Raw genomic sequence first — 27,071 nt, 5'->3', positions numbered from 1 at the left:
ATGCCTTTTTATCATCCGCTACTTCATTCGCCTTGCAATATACCTCCACTCTTTCCACATATGTGGTCCAATCTTCTATATCACTATCGAAAGCAGTAATATTGCCAGCCTTCGGCATCTTGAAAATCTAAAATGGCGCTTCCCGCGCTTTTCTTTCTTCCCCGCCGAGTTAAGATGGTGCCTCCCGCGCTTTCCCGCCGCTGCCGCTGCTGCCAACGCTGTTCTCCGCGGTTCCCGTTGCGACCTGCAGCTTTTCGCGGTATTTCTATTTTTTTTTATATATCGCTTCAGTAGTTTCTCCGTTACTTGGAGAACCGTTCCCGTCGTGGAGCGGACCCTCTGGGACTTTCCCCTCCCTCTGCTCGGTCCGAACGCCGACCTGCTTTGCAGCACCGGCTGCGCCCTGAGTGCTCCACCCTCTCTCTCTCTCTCTGCTTCTGTTTCCCGACTCGCTGCCCGGCCCCGTTGCAGAGCCACCCGATCGAGCTCTAGCCCGCCGCAGCCCAGGAAGGATCAGTGCACTACCTGCCACCAGCCCGTTTAGCTGGGGAAACCACAGACTGGAGACCAAGCCTGGCCCTCGTTTTCGAGTTTCTTCGAGTTATTTTTTTTTTCTGGCTTCGACCTTCGTCTGAGGAATCGATCCCCTTGAGGTGCTGCCGAATTGCAGGTAAGTTCGTTTCTAACTCGTCGCCACTGTTAGATCCGTGTGTTAATGGAGACACGGAATGCAGGAGTTGATTTAACAAGTGTTTACTGAACAAAGTCTGGAGGTGAACTAACAACACAAGATGCTACACAGGCTTATATACCCGAGTGGTCACTACTGGTACTACAGTATACAGGGGCTTCAAAAACATAGTTCCTCTTAAATAATAATAATAATTCAACTTTATTGTCATTGTACAATGCACAAGTACATGAACAACGAAATGTGATCTTGCAAGCTCCCATGAGTCCAGTACAAATAACATTAACATTAAACGTAAATAGCACCGTCCTGGGAGAAGCAAAGCCGCTGCGTCTGTGCGCGCCGCCATTCCATTTCCACCATTCCTCCTGTCCGACAATCTTCAGCCCAACGCCCGGGCCTGCTCACCAGCCGCCCCTCCCGGGGCTCCTTCCGTGACCTTCTCACCAACCGCCCCTCCTCGGGGCTCCTTCCGTGACCTTCTGCACCTGGTCTTCCCTGATAGTCACCCCTCCAGGTACTAACCAGGCCTGGCTCTGCTTAGCTTCCAAGCCTTGCCAGTGACCCTGTCCCTAGTCCCAGGAACAGGAGGTACATGCACTACAGGTACCAGTGCCCAGGAATGTACCCAGTGCTCCAGCTGTGGGGTACCAGTGCCCAGGATTGTACCCTGTGCTCCAGGTGTGCTTACCAGTGCCCAGGATTGTTCCCAGTGCTCCAGGAGTTGGGTATCAGTGCCCAGGATTGTACCCAGTGCTCCAGGTGTGGGGTACCTGTGCCCAGGATTGTATCCAGTGCTCCAGGTGTGGGTACCAGTGCCCAGGATTGTATCCAGTGCTCCAGGTGTGGGGTACCAGTGCCCAGGATTGTATCCAGTGCTCCAGGTGTGGAGTACCTGTGCCCAGGATTGTACCCAGTGCTCCAGGTGTGGGGTACCAGTGTTCAGGATTGTACCCAGTGCTCCAGGTGTGGGGTACCTGTGCCAAGGATTGCACCCAGTGCTCCAGGTGTATGGTAACTATGCCCAGGATTGTACCCAGTGCTCGATGTGTGGGGTACCTGTGCCTTGTGCAGACTCATTATCAGCCCCCACCCAGCATTGGCCCCCGGGCCGGCCCCCCCCCTCTCCCTCACAGCGCTGACCCCGGGCCTGCCCCCCCCCCCCCCCCAAACAGCACTGACCCCTGGGCCTGGCAGGAAGGGAATGGATGCCCACCAGGCAGAGTAGTAGGCACAGGCAGGTAGTGCAGGAGTTCCCTGTGGCCATCCCCCTCTCAAACAGATATATCACTTTGGATATTGTTGAGGGAGATGGCTTATCAGGGGAAGGCAGCAGCAGTCAACTTCCTGGCACCATGGGTGGTCCTGCTGCACAGGACGGGAGGAAAAAGAGTGGGAGAGCTATCGTGATGGGGGATTCTATTGTAAGGGGAATAGATAGGCGTTTCTGCGGCTGCAAACGAGACTCCAGGGTGGTATGTTGCCTCCCTGGTGCAACGGTCAAGGATGTCTCTGGGTGGCTGCAGGGCATTCTGGAGGGGGAGGGTGAACAGCCAGTTGTCATGGTTCATATAGGTACCAACGCTATAGGTAAGAAACGGGATAAGGTCCTAAAAGCTGAATATAGGGAGTTAGGAGGTTAATTTAAAAAATAGGACCTCAAAGGTAGTAATCTCAGAATTGCTACCAGTGCCACGTGCTAATCAGAGTAGAAATAGAAGGATATTTCAGATGAATACGTGGCTAGAGGAATGGTGCAAGGGGGAGGGATTCAAATTCCTGGGACATTGGAGCTGGTTCTGGGGGAGGTGGGACCAGTACAAACTGGACGGTTTGCACCTGGGCGGGACCGGAACCGATGTCCTAGGGGGAGTGTTTGCTAGTGCTCTGGGGGAGGGTTTCAACTAAAATGGCAGGGGGTTGGGAACCTGTGCAAGGAGACAGAGGAATGGGTAGCAATGATAGAAACACAAGACAGGAAGGAGAAAAGCAAAAGTGGAAGGCAGAGAAATCAAGGGTGTAAATCAAACAGGGCCACAGTAAATAAGAATTCTAAAAGGACTAAGAGTGTTAAAAAATCAAGCCTGAAGGCTTTGTGTCTTAATGCGAGGTGCATTCGTAATAAGGGAGATGAATTAGCTGTGCAAATAGATGTAAACGGATATGATATAATTGGGATTACGGAGACATGGCTCCAGGGTGACCAAGACTGGGAATTCAACATCCAGGGGTATTCAATATTCAGGAAGGACAGGAAAAAGGAAAAGGAGGTGGGGTAGCATTGCTGGTTAAAGAGGAGATTAACACAATAATAAGGAAGGATATTAGCTCTGATGATGTGGAATCTGTATGGGCAGAGCTGAGAAATACCCAGGGGCAGAAAACGTTAGTGGGAGTTGTATACAGACCCCCAAAGAGTAATGCTGAGATTGGGGATGGCATTAAACGGGAAATTAGAGATGCGTGCAATAAGGGCACAGCAGTTATCATGGGGGACTTTAATCTACATATAGATTGGGCTAACCAAATTAGTAATAATACTGTGGAGGAGGAATTCCTAGAGTATACGGGATGGTTTTGTGAACCAATATGTCGAGGAACCAACTAGAGATCAGGCCATCTTAGACTGGGTATTATGTAATGAGAAAGGATTAATTAGCAATCTTGTTGTGCGAGGCCCCTTGGGGAGGAGCGATCATAATATAAAATCCTTCATTAAGATGGAGAGTGAAGTAGTTGACTCAGAGACTAGGGTCCTCAATTTAAATAAAGGAAACTACGATGGTATGAGGCACGAGTTGGCTAGGATAGATTGGGGAACGTTATTTGAAGGGTTGACGGTGGATCGGCAATGGCAAACATTTAAAGGTCGCGTGGATGAACTACAGAATTTGTTCATCTCTGTTTGGCATAAAAATAAAACAAAAAAGGTGACTCAACCGTGGCTAACAAGGGAAATTAGGGATAGCATAAGACCCAAGGAGAGGACATATAATTTGGCCAGAGAAAGCAGCAAACCTGAGGATTGGGAGCAGTTTAGGCCCCCACAGCACTGACCCCTGGGCCTGCCCCCCCCCCCTCCCCCCCTCACAGCGCTGACCCCAGGGCCTGCCCCCCCACAGCACTGACCCCTGGCCCCCACAGCACTGACCCTTTGGACCCCTAGATTGTTTGATATAGTGCTTTTGTTTCATAAGATGAACACTTGATAAGGGGGTGAGGGACAAATGAACTTTCTCCAAACATCTCAACAGAATGTTGCTGTTTGTTTATTAATGGGGATGGGTTTATACCAGGGTATGACAGTCTAACTGCATCTGGTAGCTTAGCGATGGATTGTCTGGACATGGTATTAGCCAGTTTGGGAAGTGGATTTGTAAGGGTAGGTCATGTTTGACTAGAAGTTTGAGACAACAACGAAGTATCGACAGGGAACATGGTCAGCTGGACTTCTAGGAAGCATTTGCTACAGGGTCATGTAAGAAATTGGTTGGGAAAATTAGAGCCCATAACAAAAGTGAAAGGGTTTGTATAAGTTGGCTGAAAGGCAGACAGTAAAGGATTGCAGTAACAGGTGTTTTCTCAGACTGGCAGGCAGCGACTAGTGGACTGATCAACAATGAGTGTTGGGATCACTTTTTCCCTATGTTATCTGAATTTGAACATGAAGGGTGAATGTCAAAGCTTGGTAAGGATGCCAAACTGCCAGAAATGCAGGATGATGTAAATAGGCTAGCAGAATGGCAGGTGCAGTTTAATGCCGGAAAATGTGCGGTAAGATAGTTTGAGAACAAGAGGGTGGAAATATTCCTCAAAGGGTGAATTTCTCTATACAGTGGAGGAGCAACCAGATCTAGGCATACAAATGCAGAAATGTGGATGGACAGGTTAAAAAAAAGTGGTATTTTAGGGCTTGTACTCATAGTCATAGAGTTTTACAGCACAGAAAGAGGCCCTTCGGCCCATCGTGTCTGCGCCGTCCATCAATCCCTGTCCAGTCTAATCCCATTTTCCAGCATTTGGTCCATAGCCTTGTATGCAATGGCATTTCAAGTGCTCATCCAAATGCTTCTTGAATGTTGTGAGGGTTCCTGCCTCTACCACCCTTTCAGGCAGTGAGTTCCAGATTCCAACCACCCTCTGGGTGAAAAAGTTCCTCCTCAAATCCCCTCTAAATCTCCTGCCCCTTACCCTGAATCTATGCCCCCTTGTTATTATGCCCCCTTGTTATTGACCCCCCTACTAAGGGGAAAAGTTCCTCTTTATCCACCCTATCTATGCCCCTCATCATTTTGTACACCTCAATCAGGTCCCCCCTCAGCCTTCTTTGCTCCAAGGAAAACAACCCCAGCCTGTTTAGCCTTTCTTCATAGCTGAGGCGCTACATCCCAGGTAACATCCTGGTGAATCTTCTCTGCACCCTCTCCAAAGCAATCACATCCTTTCTATAGTGAGGCGACCAGAACTGCACACAGTACTCCAGCTGTGGCCTCACCAGCGTTTTGTACAGCTCCATCATAACCTCCCTGCTCTTATATTCTATGCCTCGGCTAATGAAGGCAAGTATCCCATATGCCTTTTTAACCACCTTATCTACCTGTTCCGCTGCCTTCAGGGATCTATGTACATGTACACCAAGGTCCCTCTGACCCTCTGTACTTCCTAGGGTCCTATCACTCATTGTGTATTCCCTTGCCTTATTTGTCCGTCCAAAATGCATCACCTCGCACTTTTCAGGGTTAAATTCCATTTGCCACTTTTCCGCCCATCTGACCAACCCGTTTATCGTCCTGTAGCCTGAGGCTTTCCTCCTCGCAATTTACCACCCTACCAATTTTCGTGTCATCTGCGAACTTACTGATCATACCTTTTACATTCTCATCCAAATCATTTATGTAGATCACAAACAGCAAGGAACCCAGCACCGATCCCTGAGGTACCCCACTGGACACAGGCTTCCAGTCACAAAAGCAACCTTCGACCATCACCCTCTGCCTCCTGCCACTCAGCCAGTTTAGGATCCAACGCGCCAAGGCACCCTGGATCCCATGGGCTCTTACCTTCTTGACCAGTCTCCTATGCGGGACTTTGTCAAAAGCTTTACTGAAGTCCATGTAAACCACATCCACAGCATTTCCCTCATCCACACACCTAGTCACCCCCTCGAAAAATTCAATCAGATTGGTCAGACATGATTTACCCTTGACAGAGCCATGCTGACTATCCCCGATTAATCCTTGCCTCTCCAAGGGGGTCTGAATACAAAAGCTGAGGGGGTCTGAATACAAAAGCAAAGAAGCCACAAATATATACAGGAAACTTTGTGCTATCCGGCACCGACAGGACCGAGCTGTTGCCGTCCCATCAAAACTGGTGGACAAACCAGCACTAATGTTGAAACATACGGAGATTTTGAGCTCCATATCTGGCAACAAACCCTGTTGCTTAGCAACAGCTTCTAAACAGTCGGCCGTACCTTGCAAGCGTCTCTGTAGCTTAGCAACAGCTTCAGCGAGACCTTGTAGAGCTTGACTGTTGAGAAAAAAGCAACAAAAAGAAAAAGCAACAAAAAGAAAAAGAACCTAACGAAACGGCTCCTGATTTTTGCCGGTGGCTTGAGCTTGCCGGACATTTAGCCTCCGGATAACACAAAGCTTCCTGTACACAGTAATGGCTGGGTCACATCTGGGATACTTTGTAATTTTGGACTCCAGGCTATAGGAGAGAAGTCTGAGAGAAAGGTGCAAAGGAAAACTAGAATTGAGGAGGGATTTGACAGAAAGAAAGACTTGCATTTATATAGCACCTTTCATGACCACCGGACGTCTCAAAGCACTTTACAGCCAATGAAGTATTTTTGAAGTGGAGTCACTGTTGTAATGTAGGAAACGTGGCAGTCAATTTGTGCACAGCAAGCTCCCACAAACAGCAATATGATAATGACCAGATAATCTATTTTTGTTATGTTGGTTGAGGGATTGGCCAGGATTTGATAAGTTATAAATGATAAACAGAATAGACCAGTAAAGCAGAGAGATTGAAGATGAACTGTATACAATAAAAGGAGCTAGAGATTAGAAGAATTGTTTTTATGCAGTTATCAGAATATGGAATGCATTGTCACATTAATTTCAGCATTTAAAGGTGCTGGAGAATTATTTAACGAAGGAGAATATAAGATGGTCTGGGAAAGAGGAGGAAAATGAGAGTGTGTAAAATCAGTTTCTGAGCGGGGCTGAAATTCAGTGTGGGCAAACAGGGTCACTGGTGTCCTCTGGGGCTAAAATTCCCTTCGATGTTTCTGAATCTGAAGAGGAATTTCCTTGGAGCCAAGGCTGTTGGGCCGTCGAGCTCATGAATGCAGCATCCATGCTTCTGAGAATTTCAGCCTGGGAAATTGAACACCTTCCAAGCACCTCAATTTAACCCTCTCTGCATAGTTCTCTAAAAGGGGAACTGCGAGTGAGGGAGAGAAGTGATTACGTGCAGAATTAAAGTGAGTGGTCTCTAACCACACAGACTAACTGTTGGGTATTCTAGGATATTGTCATGTATCCTTTGTCCTTATGTTGCGTTATTATAGGATACTCATTTATCCTCTACCCCTAAAACAAGTTTGTGGACGAGGAAACATTGAGACATCTGGTTAAAGCTCTTTTATTTATCCAATAAATGATGTAACACCACCCCTTACATGCAGTGCCAAGTGAGACTGGTACTGATTGTAATTCGGATGCAGAGAACGCCTTAGCAAGTCATAAGCGTGCCATCTTGACTGCTCACGCTAGCCTCAGCCTCCGAGATGCTGAATGAGTGGGGGAAGCGCTCTCGATTGTCAAACCAGAGAAGAGATGGAGAACATTGGGTTGCAATATGTTTTTAACCACAAGCATTTTTGTAAACGGGACCTCTTTTACTGGAATTCAAAGATATCGTGTAAACCTCATAAGCAGCATCCTATTGAAGCACTATTTACAGCTCAAGGCTCACAGCTGCTTAAAGAAGCTAGTGGGAATGTGATTTTAAGTGTTTGTGCTGCACTATATTCAAATGTTTAGCCAAGATTCCTTTATAAAGTGAAGCTGGTGGCATTGTTTATTTGATCTGTAGTGGCACACACTTTACCAATAGCTTGGCTGTTTTGAGAACACATACTTGGCACAAAAAGGTTCAAAGCAAACCTACAAAAATGATTGCCAAGAAAGACCAGCTAGTCCATCAAGCTTGTCCCTTGCAGTCATGTGATTAAGCATCATGACCTGGTGCTCCCAGCCACCAGCAGCTGTGCATTCTCCCGAGAGGCACAAACCAGACCAAAAAAACCCTTGGCCAATTCAGGGTAGAAGAATTCTGGGAAACCCTCTCTCCAACCACCAAAGGCAATCCAAACGAGTTGCAGCGACTGTGAGGCACATCACCCAACATCTACACGCAGATATCCGCCACAAACTCACCCAGCTCCCTTTTGAACGTTAGCAGTGAACTTGTTCCAGAGGTCAGTGACCCTCTGCGCAAGAAAATCCTCCTAATGTCTAACATCACTTTCAGAGCTTTTAAACTAGCTATCAATCTAGTGGCATGCCTCTGGACCTTTTGTAGGACCATGCTATCATCGACCTTATGAAGGGACCGAAACTGGACACCATATTCCAGATGAGACCTAACCAAGGACACTAAATGTTTGTTTTATATTGGATTCTCCTCACAATCCATTCCAGTACTTTGTTAGCCTTACTATAGCCTCACGGCAGTGATCATAAACCTTTAGAGACCCATGCATTATAACACTCTTTCCCACTTAACAAACTTTAGCCTCGAGCTTGGCTTTAGCTCCACCCACATGCCTAACACTGCATTAATCTACATTAAATCTCGTCTACCAGACGTGGGCCCATTGCAACTAGATCTGATTTTTCTCATCCAAGTTTCTATCACCAGCATAAATCTTTGTGTCATCTGCGAACTTTCGGACAGTTTCCACAATGCCTTCATCCAGAACTAAACACTGTTTTGGGGTATTTTGAGTCTGTATCTAGTTCAGGTTTTGAATAACTTGCTTTTAATTGTATTCCATCTTACAGATAATAGTGGATGATGATGACAGTAAAGTCTGGTCCCTTTATGATGCAGGGCCCAGAAACATAAGGTGCCCGGTTATATTTCTCCCCCCGGTCAGTGGAACTTCAGATGTGTTTTTCCAGCAGATTTTGGCCCTAACTGGATGGGGTTATAGAGTTATCGCGGTAAGTATGGGCAGAATGGCGGCCTCCTGACTGTATCATTCTATGAGGTATAATAATCTTAGAAGAGAACTTAGTTGCTTTGTTCCAAATGATCATTTAACCACAGATTAACAATCTTGGCTTTGATAATTCTGACATACTAAAGCAGTGATTATTTAAGATACTTAATAGGGACTACTACAGTAACCTGCATTGGTGCATGTCTTGAGGTATATAATAATAGTTATGTGTGACTTTACATTTCAACAACATTTACACAGGAAGTTCAGATTGTTACTGAACTAGTAATGTTAAATTCCATTTAATTGCAGCCGTTACTATTTAAGTGTAGTAAGATACGAAAACAAGGAAAGGAATTACTTGGTTATGTTGATCTAATACTCAACCACTTGAGGGTATTCCTTATGTAAACCAAATCGCAATGTTCTGTCTGTAAGCATCATGCTAATTAGTAACCGAGTGAATGCCTTCCATGGGTGGTGTGTTGATATATTTGGAATGATGAGACTCCCCAAAGCCTTTGCCATCTACAAGGCACAAGTCAGGAGTGCGATGGAATACTCTCCACTTGCCTGGATGAATGCAGCTCCAACAACACTCGAAGCTCGACACCATCCAGGACAAAGCAGGCCGCTTGATTGGCACCCCATCCACCACCTTAAACATTCACTCCCTCCACCATTGGCGCACCGTGGCTGCAGTGTGTACCATCTACAAGATGCACTGCAGCAACTCGCCAAGGCTTCTTCGGCAGCACCTCCCAAACCCGCGACCTCTTCCACCTAGAAGGACAAGGGCAGCAGGTGCATGGGAACACCACCACCTCCAAGTTCCCCTCAGATCACACCCCATCCTGACTTATGAGTATATTGCCGATCCTTCACTGTCACTGGGTCAAAATCCTGGAACTCCCAACCTAACAGCACTGTGGGAGCAGCTTCACCACACGGACTGCAGCGGTTCAAGAAGGGGGCTCACCACCACCTTCTCGAGGGCAACTAGGGATGGGCAATAAATGCTGGCCTTGCCAGTGACACCCACATCCCATAAACGAAAAAAAAAAATTCTTAAAACTGTTGCCTTCGTCTTCACCTCACGCAGGTCCCAAACTGTATCTATGGGACAGTTCTAGTAGTTCAGGCATCGCTCAGTGCCGTCTCCCCCGGCCCCCCCTCCCCGGTCAGTGCCGTCTCCCCCGGCCCCCCCTCCCCGGTCAGTGCCGTCTCTCCCCCGGCCCTCCCCCTCCCTCTCCCCAGTCAGTGCCGTCTCTCCCCCAGCCCTCCCCCTCCCTCTCCCCAGTCAGTGCCGTCTCTCCCCCAGCCCTCCCCCTCCCTCTCCCCGGTCAGTGCCGTCTCCCCCCCCCCCCCAAATCCCCGGTAAGTGCCGTCTCCCCCGACCCCCCCTCCCCGGTCAGTGCCGTCTCCCCCGGTGGATTGTCATTCACTTCTCTCTCTCGCTCTTCACTATCCCAGTGCTCTGAACTGTCGGGCATGGTCTCTCGGGTGACCACATTCCGGAGAGTACAATCTCAGCTGCGGAGTGCGGCCTGTTGCTCCTTGAGCAGAGATCCTCAGCTCCAGGGATTCAAGTTTCCGATACTTAGTGTAAATGTAGTGCCCCACTTCCACTTTTTAAACCTTTTTAAGCAACGAGTGGTTAGGATTGGGAATGCGCTGCCTGATTGGGTGGTGGAAACAGATTAAATAGTAGCCTTTGAACGAGAATTGGAGAAACACTTGAAGGAGAAAAAATTGCAGGGTTTTGGGGAAAGAGCCGGGGGGAATGGATCTTACTGGATTGTTCTTCGAAAGGGTGGCGAAGACTCGATGGGCCGAATGGCCTCTTTCTGTGCTGTACACTGAGAATCCACACTGGCCCCCATATTACATACCACACACACCACGCGGGATCCCTGCACCCCCATATCTGTGTTTAACTTACAAATGAGACAATGTTAACGTGAACTCCCACCACCAATTAACTCTCTAAAATCAAATGCCTCTTGCTCACTTCAACTGAGCAGTTTTTCTATAATGTGTGAACACCTACTGAGGTTGAACTACCCACTCTTGTTTCTTACACTCCTCTGCTCCCTTGCAGTTTAGCTCACCTAGTTAATCAAATAATTAAGAGTACCAGCTCAAACCAACCTACAGCTGAGGTACCAAATAAACAGGTTTGAACAGCTCTTAATATAGAACAGCTGAAGTGGAATCAATCTGCCGCCAATTACAATCAGATAACTAAATGAGTACTTGTGTCCCAATGGTTATTAGCACATGGAATGCTTTATCACAAGGGGCTATTGAGACAGCAAATTGGATAAGTCTTTGAAAAGGAAGAATATAAAAGGATGCAGGAAATAAGAATAGACGGCTCCAGTGCAGGGGCCTAATGGCCTCCTTTTGTACTGGAAATTCTATAGCTTGCGCACATTTCTTTGAACTGCACACAAGACCTGTTTTACTATTTTTAAATATCTCACAGCTCCAGTATCCTGTTTACTGGGACCTCCTTGAATTTTGTGATGGATTCAGGAAGCTTTTAGATCATCTACAGCTGGATAAGGTCAGTACAAGTGACCACTGGATTTGTGTCGGCTTCATTAGGTTACAAAACATATTTGGTCGGATACGTTAATGATTTGGACTCGGGAATTGGAAGTACAGTTTCTAAATTTGCTGATGACACCAAATTGGGGGTGTAGTTAATGCAGAGGAAGAATGCAACAAAATACAAGACGTTAATAAACTTGCGGAATGGACATTTCATTGGCAAATAATTTCAATATAGGTTAGTGTAAGGTGATGCATTTTGGTAGGAGGAATAAGGAGGTTCCATACTGCATGGGGTAGAGGAGCAAAGCGGTCTGGGGTACAGAGACACAATTCACTAAAAATAACGACAAATTTTAATAAGGCCATTTTTAAAAAAGCAAACCAAGCACAAGAGTTCATTTCTAGAGGAGTGGAATTGAAAAGCAGCAAAGTTATGTTAAACTTGTATAGAACCTTGGTTCGACCACACTTGCACTGTTCTGGTCTCCATATTACAAAAAGGATATAGAGGCATTGGAGAAGGTGCAAAAAAGATTTACAAGGATGTTACTAGAACTGAGGGTATAACAATCAGGAAAGACTGAACAGACTGGGGCTCTTTTCTCTAGCAAAGAAAAAGTTGAGGGGCAACCTGTTCGAGATTTTTAAGGTAATGTAAGGCTCTGATGGGGTAGATGTGGAGAATATGTGGGGGAGTCCAAAACTAGGAGCCATCAATATAAGATAGTCACTATATCCAATTCTATATCTAATCTAATCTATAGTCTATAACTACTATATCTAGAAACATAGAAGATAGGAGCAGGAGTAGGCCATTCGGCCCTTCGAGCCTGCTCCGCCATTCAATGAGATCATGGCTGATCATCCAAATTCAGTACCCTGTCCCTGCCTTCTCCCCATATCCCTTGATCCCTTTAGCCTTAAGAAATATATCCAACTCCTTTTTGAATATATTTAATGAACTGGCCTCCACTGCCCTCTGTGGCAGAGAATTCCACAGGTTCACCACTCTCTGGGTGAAGAAATTCCTCCTCATTTCAGTCCTAAATGGCTTACCCCTTATCCTTAGACTATGACCCCTGGTTCTGGACTCCCCGGCCATCATAAACATCCTTCCTGCATCTAGTCTGTCCAGGCCTGACAGAATTTTATAGGTTTCGATGAGATCCCCTCTCAATCTTCTAAACTCCAGTGAGTATAAGCCCAATCGACACAATCTCTCCTCATACGTCATTCCCGCCATCCCAGGTATCAGCCTGGTGAATCTTCGCTGTACTCCTTCCATGGCAAGAACGTCCTTCCTCGGGTAAGGCGACCAAAACTGCACACAGTACTCAAGGTGCGGTCTCACCAAGGCCCTGTACAACTGTAGCAAGACATCCTTGTTCCTGTACTCGAACCCTCTTGCTACGGAGGCCAACATACCATTTGCCTTCTTAACCGCCTGCTGCACCTGCATGCTTACCTTCAGCGACTGGTGCACAAGAACACCCAGGTCTCTTTGCACTTCCCCTTCTCCCAATCTATTGCCATTCAAATAATAATCTGCCTTCCTGTTTTTGCCACCAAAGTGGATAACCTCACATTTATCCACATTATAGTGCATTTGCCATGTTTCTGCCCAATCACCCAACCTGTCCAAATCGTATTGGAGTTTCACGACATCCTCCTCACAGCTTACCCTCCCACCCAGCTTTGTGTCGTCTGCAAATTTGGAGATATTACATCCAATTCCCTCGTCCAGATCATTAATATATATTGTGAACAGCTGGGGTCCTAGGACCGATCCTTGCGGTACCCCACTAGTCACTGCCTGCCACTCGGAAAACGACCCGTTTATTCCAACTCTCTGCCTTCTGTCCACCAACCAGTTCTCTATCCAAGTCAATACCTTGCCCCCAATCCCATGTGCCTTAATTTTGCACGCTAATCTCTTATGCGGGACCTTATCGAAAGCCTTCTGAAAGTCCAAATACACCACATCCACTGGTTCTCCCTTATCTATTTTACCAGTTACATCCTCAAAAAATTCCAGTAGATTAGTCAAGCATGCTTTACCTTTTGTAAATCCATGTTGACTTTGTCCGATCCTGTCACTGCTTACCAAGTGCTCTGCTGTTACATCTTTTATAATAGATTCTAGCATTTTCCCCACTACCGATGTCAGGCTTACCGGTCTATAATTCCCCGCTTTTTCTCTACCACCTTTTTTGAATAGTGGGGTAACATTAGCTACCCTCCAATCCCTGGGTACTGTTCCAGAGTCTATTGAGTTCTGGAAGATGACCAGCAATGCATCTACTATTTCTAGGGCCACTTCCTTAAGTACCCTGGGATGTAGATTATCAGGCCCTGGGGATTTATCGGCCTTCAGTCCCATCAATTTTCCTAACACCAATTTTCCTATCCATTAGGGAATTCAGAAGAAACTTCTTTACCCAGAGAGTGGTGAGAATGTGGAACTCGCTACCACCACAGGGAGTAGTTGAGGCAAATAGCAGAGATACATTTAAGGGAAATCTCGATAAACATGAGGGAGAGAGGAACAAGAAGGATATGGACTGGTTGGGCCGAATGGCCTGTTTCTGGGCTGTAGACTCGACGTAACCTTTTGTTAAAATCGGATGAAGTGGAATTCCTTTGAAAAGATAAATTGTAGAAGTTGACCTAAGACTTAATGTCAAAATAGCCGCAAGTCCTTAATAAACTAACGCCAGCCAAATCTATCTTGTGTAGGTTCACATTTTTGGTGCTTCCTTGGGAGGATTTTTGGCACAGAAGTTTGCAGAATATGCATATAAATCACCCAGAGTTCATTCTCTCATCCTGTGCAACTCATTCAGCGACACATCTATCTTCAACCAGTCTTGGACTGCCAACAGGTAAGAAATTAATGGTAAAGTTTTTATCTTGCTCGTATAATCATTTACTTCTAATCATCTCCAGGAACCCATTTGGATAAGGTAGCATTGTCGAATCTTGCATTCTGCCGGGTGTTTTGTCCTCTAATTGTGAAATCACCCCCAACCCCGGGTTTGCCCTCTAATTGTGTTTTTTTTTTACTATAAATCTCAACAATAATTAAAATCTGAAGGAATGAGAATCCACACTTGTAAAAGTTAATTTTCATTGCCAGAGAGGTTGTTTGGCAGTAATCAACACTTATCACGCCATTAAGAGTACTTCCACTGGAATGGACTAGCCCCAACTTTTTCTGTTGAGTTTAGTGCATATATATCAGGTAAGTACAGCAACTTCACGCTGTTCAATGTATTTCAGTGGTGAGCCTCTCAGCGAGATACTGTTAGCACGCAGCTTTAGGAGGGACAGGGCAACTCGGACAGCAAATCCCTGATTTCAGCGTTTCACTGCACATGTGCAGTCGTCCGTCACCTCATTAGAATCTCGTTGTTTCGCAGCGTTGTAAGTTCAATACTGCGTCTAGTAGCTACAAGCCACAGTATTGTTTTTGAAGAAAAACTTGAGGCCATAATGATGGTTGATGAGAAATGGACTTGGGTATTTTGGCTTGGAAAACTGGCCTTTGTTTCATTACTCTCAACCTTCCCTTGTCATCAACTCCCTCAATCTCTTCTGGCCTATTTGGGTTTGGATGAAGAAGACCTTTCATCCCATTTGATTTCATTCTTGCAGAACACCAACCTGACTGCCTCCCGATTACAGCATCAAACTATTTCTTAAATGATTTCAGTGTCCTGCCTTCAAGCCCCCACTCCTGGGAGCCCATTCCAGCTGTTGAACTTTATGAAAAGGAATACCTTCTCACATAGTCATAACGGCACAGAAGGAGGCCATTCAGCCCATCGAGTCCGTGCCGGCTCTCTGTAGAGCAATCCAGCCAGTCCCATTCCCCCGCTCTATCCCCGGAGCCCTGCAAATTTATTTCCCTCAAGTGCCTATCCAGCCTCCCCTTGAAAACATTGAGTGTCTCCGCTTCCACCACTTCCATCGGCAGCGAGTTCCAGGTCCTCACCACTCGCTGTGTAAAAAGGTTTTCCTCACATCCCCACATTGTATCTCTTGCCCAAAACCTTAAATCTGTGTCCCCTGGCCCTTGTACCATCAACTAGTGGGAACAGCCTTTCCCTGTCTAGCCTATCCAAACCTGTCATAATCTTGTACACCTCTATCAAATCACCCCTCAACCTCCTTTGCTCTAATGAAAACAAATCCAGCTTCTCCAACCTGTCCTTATAGCTAAGATCCCCCATCCCTGGGACCATTCTGGTAAATAATCTCTGCACCCTCTCAAGGGCCTTCACATCCTTCCTAAAGAACTGGATGCAATACTCCAGTTGTGGCCTAACCAGCGCTTTATAAGTCCTAACTTTATAAGTCCTAACATCTGTCCTAACCTTTCCCTGTGCAGTCCTGAAGCTGTGCTCTCTTGTCCTGCTGCTTTCGTTTATCTGAGAGCATTTCTGGATTCACTGGGGCTCAAGGCGTGGCCTGTGGGCCGAGTCTGCCACAGGGCTCATTTCACCCGAATCCTATTAGTTTGTGCACAGCCAAGACTGTCTGCCTTGTGCACTAGAAAAGGCTGTTCTGTGATTGGTGCCTTTAAACCAACCAGGACGCGGCCTTTTTTGCACCAATGTTGAAATGGTGTCCAGCAGTCCCTCAGACTTGGGGTGTTCAGAGATGAACATATACTTCATGCTGTAACCCCTGGCTAATGGCCAAGGGCACATTGGCGATGGGTGTGCTGGGAGTAGCAGTGGTGGTAATGGGGCATCGATAATGGCAGAGATGGCATCAAAAGGCACCAAAGTGAGACGTGGGTACAGTGTTGAAAGGATGACTGATTGGATAGATAAAGAATGCAGTAGCTGTGTATATGGATTTTCAAATCTGTTCAATAAAGTCTCTCGAAATTTGTTACAAAAATTCCAAATTCTGGCATATGGTGCAGCAGCCTGGTTAGAAACACCTTTTAAAAATCCATATATACATCAAATGCACTGCCCTCATCAAAAAAACTCAATCAAGTTAGTCAAACACAATTTGCCCTTAACAAATGCCTTCCTTTATTAGTCCATGCTTGTCCAAGCGGCTGTTAATTTTCTCCTAGATGATTATTTCTAGAAGCTTCCCCACCGACGTTAAACTGACTGGCCTAAGGTTTATCCTTCTCCCCATTTTAAACAAGGATGTAACATTTGCATTCCTCCAGTCCTCTGGCACCACCCCTGTATCTAAGGAGGATTGGGAGATTGTGGCCAGCACCTCTGCAATTTCTACCCTTCCTTCAGCAACTGAGGCTGCATCCCATCCGGACCAGGAGACTTAGCCACTTTAATTACCGCCAGCCTTTCTGGTACCTGCTGTTTTTACCTCGTCCAGTATCTCGGCAGCCTCCTCATTTACCATGGCTTTGGCAAAATCCTGTTCCTTGATAAACAAGGTTTAAATGATCTCTGTGTTAAGTGTTTGGGTTTCTATGCTCGATATTTACTTTGCGTTCAGTATCACTGACCAATTGCATATCAAACCACAGGTTCCCCCATACAAGAGTAAGTCATTACCTGTCCTGTATTGCATAAATATAAAACTCCCTGGGATCACGAACAGAGCTCTTGTCACTGCACTCTGGCTATTGCAGTATCAAAACACGTTGCCCGTCTGCCATGTAAGGGCGCGCTGCCCGTCTGCCGATCAATGTACATTTTTATCAGACTGCGGCTCAAGTTGAAACCGAAAGATTTTAATGAGCAGCAAGCAGTTATAAACATCATTGTTCACCTCAATATCTAGGCAACAAAGATGCTTTGTGTCCGTTAACTGCACCATTGACCCTTGAAGTACAGCAGCTCACTATTTACATAATAAGCTGCTGCAATGAGCCGACTGGTTAGTTTTGTGAGTCTCATTGACTTCTGCTTGCAACACTGCCAATACAAAGCTCCGGATTCAAACCAAACAAGTAAGAGGTGGTCAAAATGTCATAGGATTAAAAACAGCTACACAATGTGGTATCCAAATCACCTGCCCTGTAACAGTCCCACAGGATGTGTGGAATTGAGGGGAATGGCTTTAGTCGGCACTGTCGGAGGGGCAGTACCGAGGGAGCGCCGCACTGTCGGAGGGGCAGTACCGAGGGAGCGCCGCACTGTCGGAGGGGCAGTACCGAGGGAGCGCCGCACTGTCGGAGGGGCAGTACCGAGGGAGCGCCGCACTGTCGGAGGGGCAGTACCGAGGGAGCGCCGCACTGTCGGAGGGGCAGTACCGAGGGAGCGCCGCACTGTCGGAGGGGCAGTACCGAGGGAGCGCCGCACTGTCGGAGGGGCAGTACCGAGGGAGCGCCACACTGTCGGAGGGGCAGTACCGAGGGAGCGCCGCACTGTCGGAGGGGCAGTACCGAGGGAGCGCCGCACTGTCGGAGGGGCAGTACCGAGGGAGCGCCGCACTGTCGGAGGGGCAGTACATAAGAACATAAGAAGCAGGAGTAGGCCATACAGCCCCTCGGGCCTGCTCCGCCATTCAATAGGATCATGGCTGATCCAAACCTAGACTCGCGTCCACTTCCCTGCACGCTCCCCGTAACCCCTAATTCCCTTAGCAGCTAGGAAACTGTCTATCTCCGTTTTAAATTTATTTAATGTCGCAACTTCCACAGCTCTGAGGTAGCAAATTCCATAGATTTACCACCCTCTGAGTGAAGAAGTTTCTCCTCATCTCAGTTTTGAAAGGGCAGCCCCTTATTCTAAGATTATGCCCCCTAGTTCTAGTTTCACCCATCAGCGGAAACATCCTCCCCGCATCCACCCGATCAAGCCCCTTCACAATCTTATATGTTTCGATAAGATCGCCTCTCATTCTTCTGAATTCCAATGAGTAGAGGCCCAACCTACTCAACCTTTCCTCATAAGTCAACCCCCTCATCTCCGGAATCAACCGAGTGAACCTTCTCTGAACGGCCTCGAGAGCAAGTATGTCTTTTCTTAAATATGGAAACCAAAACTGTACTCGGTATTCCAGGTGTGGCCTCACCAGTACCCTGTATAACTGAAGCAAGACTTCCCTTCTTTTACAATCCATCCCCCTTGCAATAAAAGCCAAGGTTCCATTGGCCTTCCTGATCACCTGTTGTACCTGCATACTAACCTTCTGTGTTTCATGCACCAGGAGCCCCAGATCCCTTTGTCCTGTAGCACTTTGCAGTTTCTCTCCATTTAGATAATAACTTGCTCTTTGATTTTTTTCTGCCAAAGTGCATAACCTCACACTTTCCAACATTATATTCTATCTGCCAAATTTCCACCCATCACTTAGCCTGTCTATGTCCTTTTGCGGGTTTTTTATGTCCTCCTCATTCACTGCTTTCCCTCCCATCTTTGTATCGTCGGCAAACTTGGATATGTTGCACTTGGTCCCCTCCTCCAAATCGTTAATCTAGATTGTAAAGAGTTGGGGTCCCAGCACTGACTCCTGCGGAACACCACTAGTTACTGATTGCGAACCCGAGAATGAACCATTTATCCCAACTCTCTGTTTTCTGTTAGATAGCCAATCTTCCACCCATGCCAGTATATTACCCCCAATCCTGTGATTTTTTATCTTGTGCAGTAATCTTTTGTGTGGCACCTTGTCAAATGCCTTTTGGCAGTCCAAATACACCACATCTACTGGTTCCCCTTTATCCACCCTGTTACGTCCTCAAAGAATTCGAGCAAATTTGTCAAACGTGACTTCCCCTTCATAAAACCATGCTGACTCTGTCCGATTAAATTATGCTTATCCAAATGTCCTGTCACTGCTTCCTTAATAATGGACTCCAACATTTTACCAACCACAGATGTTAGGCTAACTGGTCTATAGTTTCCAGCCTTTTGTCTACCTCCCTTTTTAAATAAGGGCGGTACATTAGCAGTTTTCCAATCTGCTGGGGCCTTTCCTGAATCCAGGGAGTTTTGGAAAATTACCACCAATGCATCCGCAATCCCTACCGCCACTTCTCTCGACCCTAGGATGTAAGCCATCAGGTCCAGGGGATTTATCCGCCTTAAGTCCCATTATCTTACCGAGTACCATCTCCTTAGTGATTTTAATTGTGTTTAGCTCTTTTTCCCCCCCCCCCCCCCCCCCCCTCCTGTAGCCTCCTGTTTGTCCAGTGTTGGGATATTTTTAGTGTCCTCTACTGTAAAGACTGATACAAAATATTTCTTCAGCATTTTTGCCATCTCCATGTTCCCCACTACTAATTTCCCGGTCTCGTCCTCTAAGGGACCAACATTCACTTAAGCCACCCTTTTTCTTTTTATATAACTGTAGAAACTCTTGCTATCTGTTTTTATATTTTTTGCTAGTTTACTTTCATAATCTATCTTCTCTTTCTTAATTAATCTTTTAGTTATTCTTTGCTGGCTTTTAAATGCGTCCCATTCTTCTATCCTCCCACTAGATTTGGCTACTTTATATGCCCTTGTTTTCAGTCAGATACTATCGTTAATTACTTTACTTAGGCACGGATGGCTGTCTTTTTTCTTTTACGCCCCTTTTTCCTCAGTGGAATATATTTTACTTGAAAGTTGTGAAATATCTCCTTGAATGTACACCACTGCTCCTGTACCGTCTTACACCTTAATCTATTTTCCCAGTCCACTTTAGTCAACTCTGCTCTCATACCTTCATAGTCTCCTTTATTTAAGCTTAGTATGCTGGTTTGAGATCCAACTCTCTCTCCCTCCAACTGAATTTGGAATTCAACCAGGTTATGGTCACTCATTCCAAGGTATCCTTTACTAGGACATTTTTTATTAATCCTGTCTCATTACACAGGACCAGATCTAAGATTGCCTGCCCCCTGGTTGGTTCAGTAACATTCTGCTCAAGGAACCCGTCCCTAATGCACTCTATGAACTCTTCCTCAAGGCTGCCCTGCCCAATTTGATTTGTCCAGTCAATATGAAAGTTAAAATCTCCCATGATTATAGCTGTTCCCTTATTACAAGCCCCAACTATTTCCTGATTTATACTCCGACCAATAGAGCTGCAACTGTTAGGAGGCCTGTAGACTACGCCCACTAGTGACTTTTTCCCCTTATTATTCCTTATCTCCACCCAAACTGTTTCACTATCCTGATCCTTTGACCAAATATCATTTCTCACTATTGCAGTGATTCCATCCTTTATTAACATAGCCACCCCACCTCCCTTTCCTTCCTGTCTGTCCTTCCTAATAGTCAAATACCCCTGGATGTTTAGTTCCCAGTCATGGTCACCTTGCAGCCATGTTTCTGTAATGGCCACCAGATCATACCCATGTGTAGTTATTTGTACCGTCAACTCGTCTATTTTGTTACGAATGTTGCGTGCATTCAGATAAAGAACTTTTAAATATGTTTTGTGACAATTTATTCCTGCTTTTACCCCCTTTACTCCTTTACCTTTATCTTTATACATTCTGTCCCTTCCTGACACGCTCTGGTTTTTAATTCCCCCACTGCTACCTTGCTCTATTGCCTTCTCTGCTGACATTTTTATTTTTCGCTCTCTTGAAACCCCCCCCCCCCCCCCCCCTCAGTAATTAGTTTAAAGCCCTCTCTACAGCCCTAGTTATTCGATTCGCCAGGATTCTAGTCCCAGCACTGGCCAAGTGAAATCTGTCCCAACGGAACAGCTCTCTCCTGTACTGGTGCCAGTGTCCCAAGAAGCAAAACCCATTTCTTCCACACCGGTCTTTGAGCCACGCATTTAACTCTCTGATTTTATTTACCCTAGCCAAATTTGCTCGTGGCTCAGGTAGTAATCCAGAGATTATTACCCTTGTGGTTCTGCTTTTTAATTTGGCCCCTAGCTGCTCATACTCCCTCAGCAGAGCCTCTTTCCTTGTCCTATCTATGTCGTTGGTACCAACATGGACCATGACAACTGGATCCTTCCCCACCCACTCCAAGTTTCTCTCCAGCCCAGAGGAGATGTCCTTAACCCTGGCACCGGGCAGGCAACACAGCCTTCGGGACTCTCGCTCTCGGCTGCAAAGAACTATCTATCCCCCTAATGATACTATTCCCTACCACTACAACATTTCTTTTTACTCCCCCCACTTGAATGGCCCCTCATTCCACGGTGCTGTTGCCAGGTTGCTCATCCTCCCTGCAGTCCCCGTTCCCGTCCTCACAGGGAGTAAGAGCCTTGAACCTGTTGGACAAGAGCAAGGGCTGCGGCTCCTACAACACTACCTCCTGGACCCCCGTACCTGCCTCACTCATAGTCACACCCTCCTGTCCCTGACCACTACATCTGAATTAGTTAATCTAATTGGCGTGACTACTTCCTGGAACACAGAGTCCAGGTAACTCTTCCCCCTCCCTGATGTGTCGCAGTGTTTGAAGCTCGGACTCCAGCTCATCAACAAAAATCAAATCAAAAAAAAAAATCAAATCAACTTATATTGTCATTGTTAGTGCACAAGTGCAGTACAACGAAATGTAGGCTTGCGGCTCCCGAGAGTGTACATTTGGATTAAGACATTTAAACATTCAACATACATTTGGCTTGTAGTATATTAACATAAATATAACCATAATAAAGTGCATTGGCAGATGTGCAGGCTTTAGAGTTTATTTGTGGAGTTCAGTAGGATGACAGCCCTGGGAAAGAAGCTGTTTCTAAATCTGGTCGTACGGGTGCGAATGCATCTGTAGCGTCTCCCAGATGGCAGGAGGGCGAACAGACTGTGGCTGGGGTGGGTAGGGTCTTTGATGATGGACCGTGACCTCCGTAGACAACGTTTCTGGTATATGTGCTCTATGGTCGGTAGCCGGGTGCCGGTAATGCGTTGGGCAGTTTTGACTACCCGCTGCAGGGCCTTCCGGTCATAGTAGCTACAGCTGCCATACCATACTGAGATACAGTTTGTCAGGATGCTCTCTATAGTGCAGCGGTAAAAGTTAGAGACGATCAGGGGTGACAGATTACATCCCTTCAGCCTCCTTTGGAAATATAGGTGCTGCTGGGCCTTCTTCACCAGAGAGGAGGTGTTGAGGGACCAGGAGAGGTCTTCCGTGATGTGGACTCCAAGGAACTTAAAGCTGTCCACCCTTTCCACCACAGCCCCATTGATGTGGATGGGGGTGTGACTTCCGCCTTTGGACTTTCTGAAGTCCACAATGATTTCTTTTGTTTTCTTGGTGTTAAGGGCCAGGTTGTTATCGGCGCACCACTTCACGAGATGCTGGACCTCCTCCCTGTAGGCTGACTCATCGCTGTTGGTGATCTGGCCTACTACCGTGGTGTCATCCGCAAACTTGATGATGGTGTTGGAACCATTAACAGCCACACAGTCGTGGGTGAAGAGGGAGTAGAGGAGGGGGCTCAGCACACATCCTTGTGGGGCCCCCGTGTTCAGGGTCGGGGGGGGGGGGGGGGGGGGAGGTGTGGTTACCTAATTTGACAGACGGGTCTGTTTGTTAGGAAGTCCAGGGTCCAGTTGCAGAGGGAAGTGTTCAGGCCAAGAGTTTGGAGTTTGGTGGCCAGCTTGTTGGATCCTCATTGGATACAGGAGTAGTGGTGGAGGACTGGAGGGTTGCTAATGTTATACCACTATTCAAGAAAGGGGAGAGGGATAAACCAGGAAACTGCAGACCAGTCAGCTTAACATCAGTGGTGGGGAAGTTATTGGAAACCACTATCAGGGACAAAATAAACTTTCATTTGGAAAGGAATGGGTTAATCGAGGATAGCTGGCATGGAATTGTTAAAGGCAAATCGTGTCTGACTAACTTGATTGAATTCTTTGATGGGGTAACAGAGAAGGTTGCTCAAGGTAGTGCAGTAGATGTATATATGGACTTTCAGAAGTTATTTGACAAAATACCACACAGGAGGCTTGTTAACAAGATGGAATTAAGAGGAAAGTGGCGGTATGGATACAAAATTAGCTCTGACAGGAAGCAAAGGGTGATGGGGGAGGGATGGTTTGCAGTCGTGTTCCCCGTGGTTAGTTTTGGGTCCATTGCACTTTTCAATTTTTATGATCGACCTAGACTCTCAAAAATATAAGAAATAGGAGCAGGAGTCGGCCATTTGGCCCCTGGAGCCTGCTTCGCCATTCAATAAGATCATGGCTGATCTACCTCATCTCCACGTTCCTGAACTATCCCCATATCCCTTGATTCCCTTAATATCCAAAAATCTATCGATCTCTGTCTTGAATATACTCGACGACTGAGCCTCCACAGCCCTCTGGGGTAGAGAATTCCAAAGATTCACCGCCCTCTGAGTGAAGAAATTTCTCATCTCAGTCCTAAATGGCTGACCCCTTATTCTGCGACTGTGACCCCTGGTTCGAGACTCCCCAGCCAGGGGAAAATATCCTCTATGCATCTACCCTGTCAAGCCCTGTAAGAATTTTGTATGTTTCAATGAGATCACCTCTCATTCTTCTAAACTCTAGAGAATATAAGCCTAGTCTACTCAATCTCTCCTCATAGGACAATCCCCCCATCCCAGGAACCAGTCTGGTGAACCTTTGCTACACTCCCTCTATGGCAAGTATATCCTTCCTTAGGTAAGGAGACCAAAATTGTGCACAATACTCCAGGTGTGGTCTCACCAGCACCATATATAATTGCAGTAAGATGTCTTTACTCTTATACAGTGATCATAGTATCATTAGGTTTAGATTAACTATGGTAAAAGACAGGGAGCAAGAATGTTTAACTGGGGGAAGGCAATTTCTGTGGGATGAGAATGGATCTGGCCCAGGTAAACTGGAATCAAAGATTGGCAGGCAAAACTGTAATGGAACAATGGGCTGTCTTTAAAGAGGAGATAGTTAAGGTACATTCCCACTAGGGGGAAAAAGTCAGGGCTCTCTGGATGAGGAAAGAGCGAGGCCCAGAAATTCGGGTCGGGGGCTTCCCACGGGTGCAAGCCCCCGACCTGCACTTAACTTGCGCGCCGGCAGTTGAACTCTAGGGCCCCGTGGAATTCCGCTCCGGGGCCTGGCCCAGCTGCCGGCGCGCTGTGCTTGCGTGTCCCGGGGCGTAGTTAGTGCGATGCGTCCCCTGGGATCACGTGAGCCATGGGCAGCCAATCGAAGGAGGGAAAAGCCCATTCATAAGATTGACGGGAAGACCTGTGAAAACTTATGAATACTACGGGTCCCAAAATAGCAGTAAACCTTCAAATAATTTTTTTTTTAAATCACACTTTTTAAATAAACTATAAATTACATTAAATAACTATTTTAAACAATCATTTAAATTTTTGAAAAATAATTTTATAAAAAAACAGGGCTAAAAATAAACTTACCTTGCTTTAAAGTATTTAAAAATAATAAACCTGTGGGAAAAAATGTTTCAATTTTAATTAATTGACCACTTACCTTGTGAAAAGCAGGCCTTACGCCTGCTTTTTAAATGTGTAAATCCTGCAGGCTTAACCTCGCATGAAAACCTGCAAAAAAAAAAACTAAGTTCAAAGCGCACGCGCAGCCTCCCCTGCGCGCACGTTCGACGTCTGAACCCCTTCGTTCAGAGGATCGGAAGTGCCGGTTTCCCACGCATGGGCAGTGCATGCAGGAAACCGGCATTTCCATTCGGCCTACGGGTGAGTACCCTGTGCGTACTCACCAGTGGAGAGCCGAATTTCTGGGCCATAGAGAATATTATGAAGCAGAAAAAGAGTGCGTATGACGGATGTCAGGTTGCAAATACATCTAGAAAGGTCAGAGGAGAAGTCGGCAGCAGCAGCGGCGGGTTAAAATGCCCCCAGAGACTAGGTAGGCCTAATAGCGTCAGCGGGAAACGCCCCCAGAGACCAGGTAGGCCTCATAGCATCAGCAGCGGCGGCGGGAAACCAGGGCCCTAAAATATATCATTTATCTGTAGTGTAATTGGTCGGATTGATCTGATTTCATTTAATTTCAATTAATTAAAGGGTAAGTCATGTCAGGACAGCTTGGCCCTGTGGTATGCTCCTCTTGCGCTATGTGGGAATTCAGGGACACTTCCTGTGTCCCTGACAACTATGTGTGCAGGAAGTGTGTCCAGCTGCAGCTACTGGCAGACCGCATTGCGGTGCTGGAGCAGCGATTGGATACATACTGGACCATTTGCGATGCTGAGGACGTCGTGAATAGCACGTTTAATCAGTTGGTCACACCGCAGATAAAGGTGGCACAGGCAGAAAGGGGAGAGCTACAGTAATAGGGATTCTATTGTAAGGGGAATAGATAGGCGTTTCTGCGGCCGCAAACGAGACTCCAGGATGGTGTGTTGCCTCCCTGGTGCAAGGGTCAAGGATGTCTCGGAGCGGCTGCAGGGCATTCTGGAGGGGGAGGGTGAACAACCAGTTGTCGTGGTGCATATAGGTACCAACGATATAGGTAAAAAACGGGATGAGGCCCTAAAAGCTGAATGTAGGGAGTTGGGAGGTAAATTTTAAAAAAGCACCTCAAAGGTAGTAATCTCAGGATTGCTACCAGTGCCACCTGCTAGTCAGAGTAGAAATAGAAGGATATTTCAGATGAATACGTGGCGAGAGGAATGGTGCCAGGGGGAGGGATTCAAATTCCTGGGACATTGGAACCGGTTCTGGGGGAGGTGGGACCAGTTCAAACCGGACGGTTTGCACCTGGGCAGGGCCGGGACCGATGTCCTATGGGGAGTGTTTGCCAGTGCTATTGGGGAGGGTTTAAACTAAAATGGCAGGAGGTTGGGAACCTGAGCGGGGGAACAGAGGAAGGGGAAACGAGGATAAAAGCAAAAGACAGGAAGGAGAAAAACAAAAGTGACAGGCAGAGAAATCAAGGGTTTAAATCAAACGTGGCCACAGTAAATAATAATTCTAAAAGATCTAAGAGCATTAAAAAAACAAGCCTGAAGGCTTTGTGTCTTAATGCGAGCAGCATTCGTAATAAGGTGGATGAATTAGCTGCGCAAATAGAGGTAAACGAATATGATATGATTGGGATTACGGAAACATGGCTCCAGGGTGGCCAAGGCTGGGAACTCAATATCCCGGGTTATTCAATATTCAGGAAAGATAGGCACAAAGGAAAAGGAGGTGGGGTAGCATTGCTGGTTAAAGAGGGGATTAACACAATTGAAAGGAAGGATATTAGCTCTGATGATGTGGAATCTGTATGGGTAGAACTGAGAAATACCAAGGGGCAGAAAACGTTAGTGGGAGTGGTATATAGACCTCCAAACAGTAATGCGGAGGTCGGGGATGGCATTACACGGGAAATTAGAGAAGCGTGCAATAAGGGCACAGCCGTTATCATGGTTGACTTTAATCTACACATAGATTGGGCTAACCAAATTAGTAACAATACTGTGGAGGAGGAATTCCTGGAGTGTATACGGGATGGTTTCCTGGACCAATATGTCGAGGAACCAACTAGAGATCAGGCCATCTTAGACTGGGTATTATGTAATGAGAGGATTAATTAGCAATCTTGTTGTGCGAGGCCCCTTGGGTTGGAGCGATCATAATATGATAGAATTCTTCATTAAGATGGAGAGTGAAATAGTTGACTCAGAGACTAGGGTCCTGAATTTAAATAAAGGAGACTACGATGGCATGAGGTGCGAGTTGGGTAGGATTGAT

At 46.5% G+C, this 27,071-nt stretch overlaps 1 protein-coding gene across 8 annotated transcripts in view; it reads left to right on the top strand.

The window, feature by feature from the left end:
* The window catches only part of spg21 (SPG21 abhydrolase domain containing, maspardin), an 80,928-nt gene that overhangs the window by 31,336 nt on the left and 22,521 nt on the right, over positions 1-27,071 (top strand). For all 8 annotated transcript variants that reach the window (XM_085968940.1, XM_085968945.1, XM_085968947.1 and 5 more), the window contains 3 exons: positions 8,773-8,934; positions 11,422-11,502; positions 14,229-14,374. In XM_085968940.1, coding sequence (XP_085825066.1) covers positions 8,773-8,934; positions 11,422-11,502; positions 14,229-14,374 — 389 coding nt within the window. The remainder of the gene's footprint in view (positions 1-8,772; positions 8,935-11,421; positions 11,503-14,228; positions 14,375-27,071) is intronic.

The sequence above is a fragment of the Somniosus microcephalus genome, chromosome 27 (assembly GCF_052327205.1).
Source record: "Somniosus microcephalus isolate GS21.2 chromosome 27, FLI_Smic_1.0, whole genome shotgun sequence".
NCBI lineage: Eukaryota > Metazoa > Chordata > Chondrichthyes > Squaliformes > Somniosidae > Somniosus > Somniosus microcephalus.
Note: the sequence above shows the minus strand (reverse complement) of the source record. Positions and strands in the feature narration are given on the sequence as shown.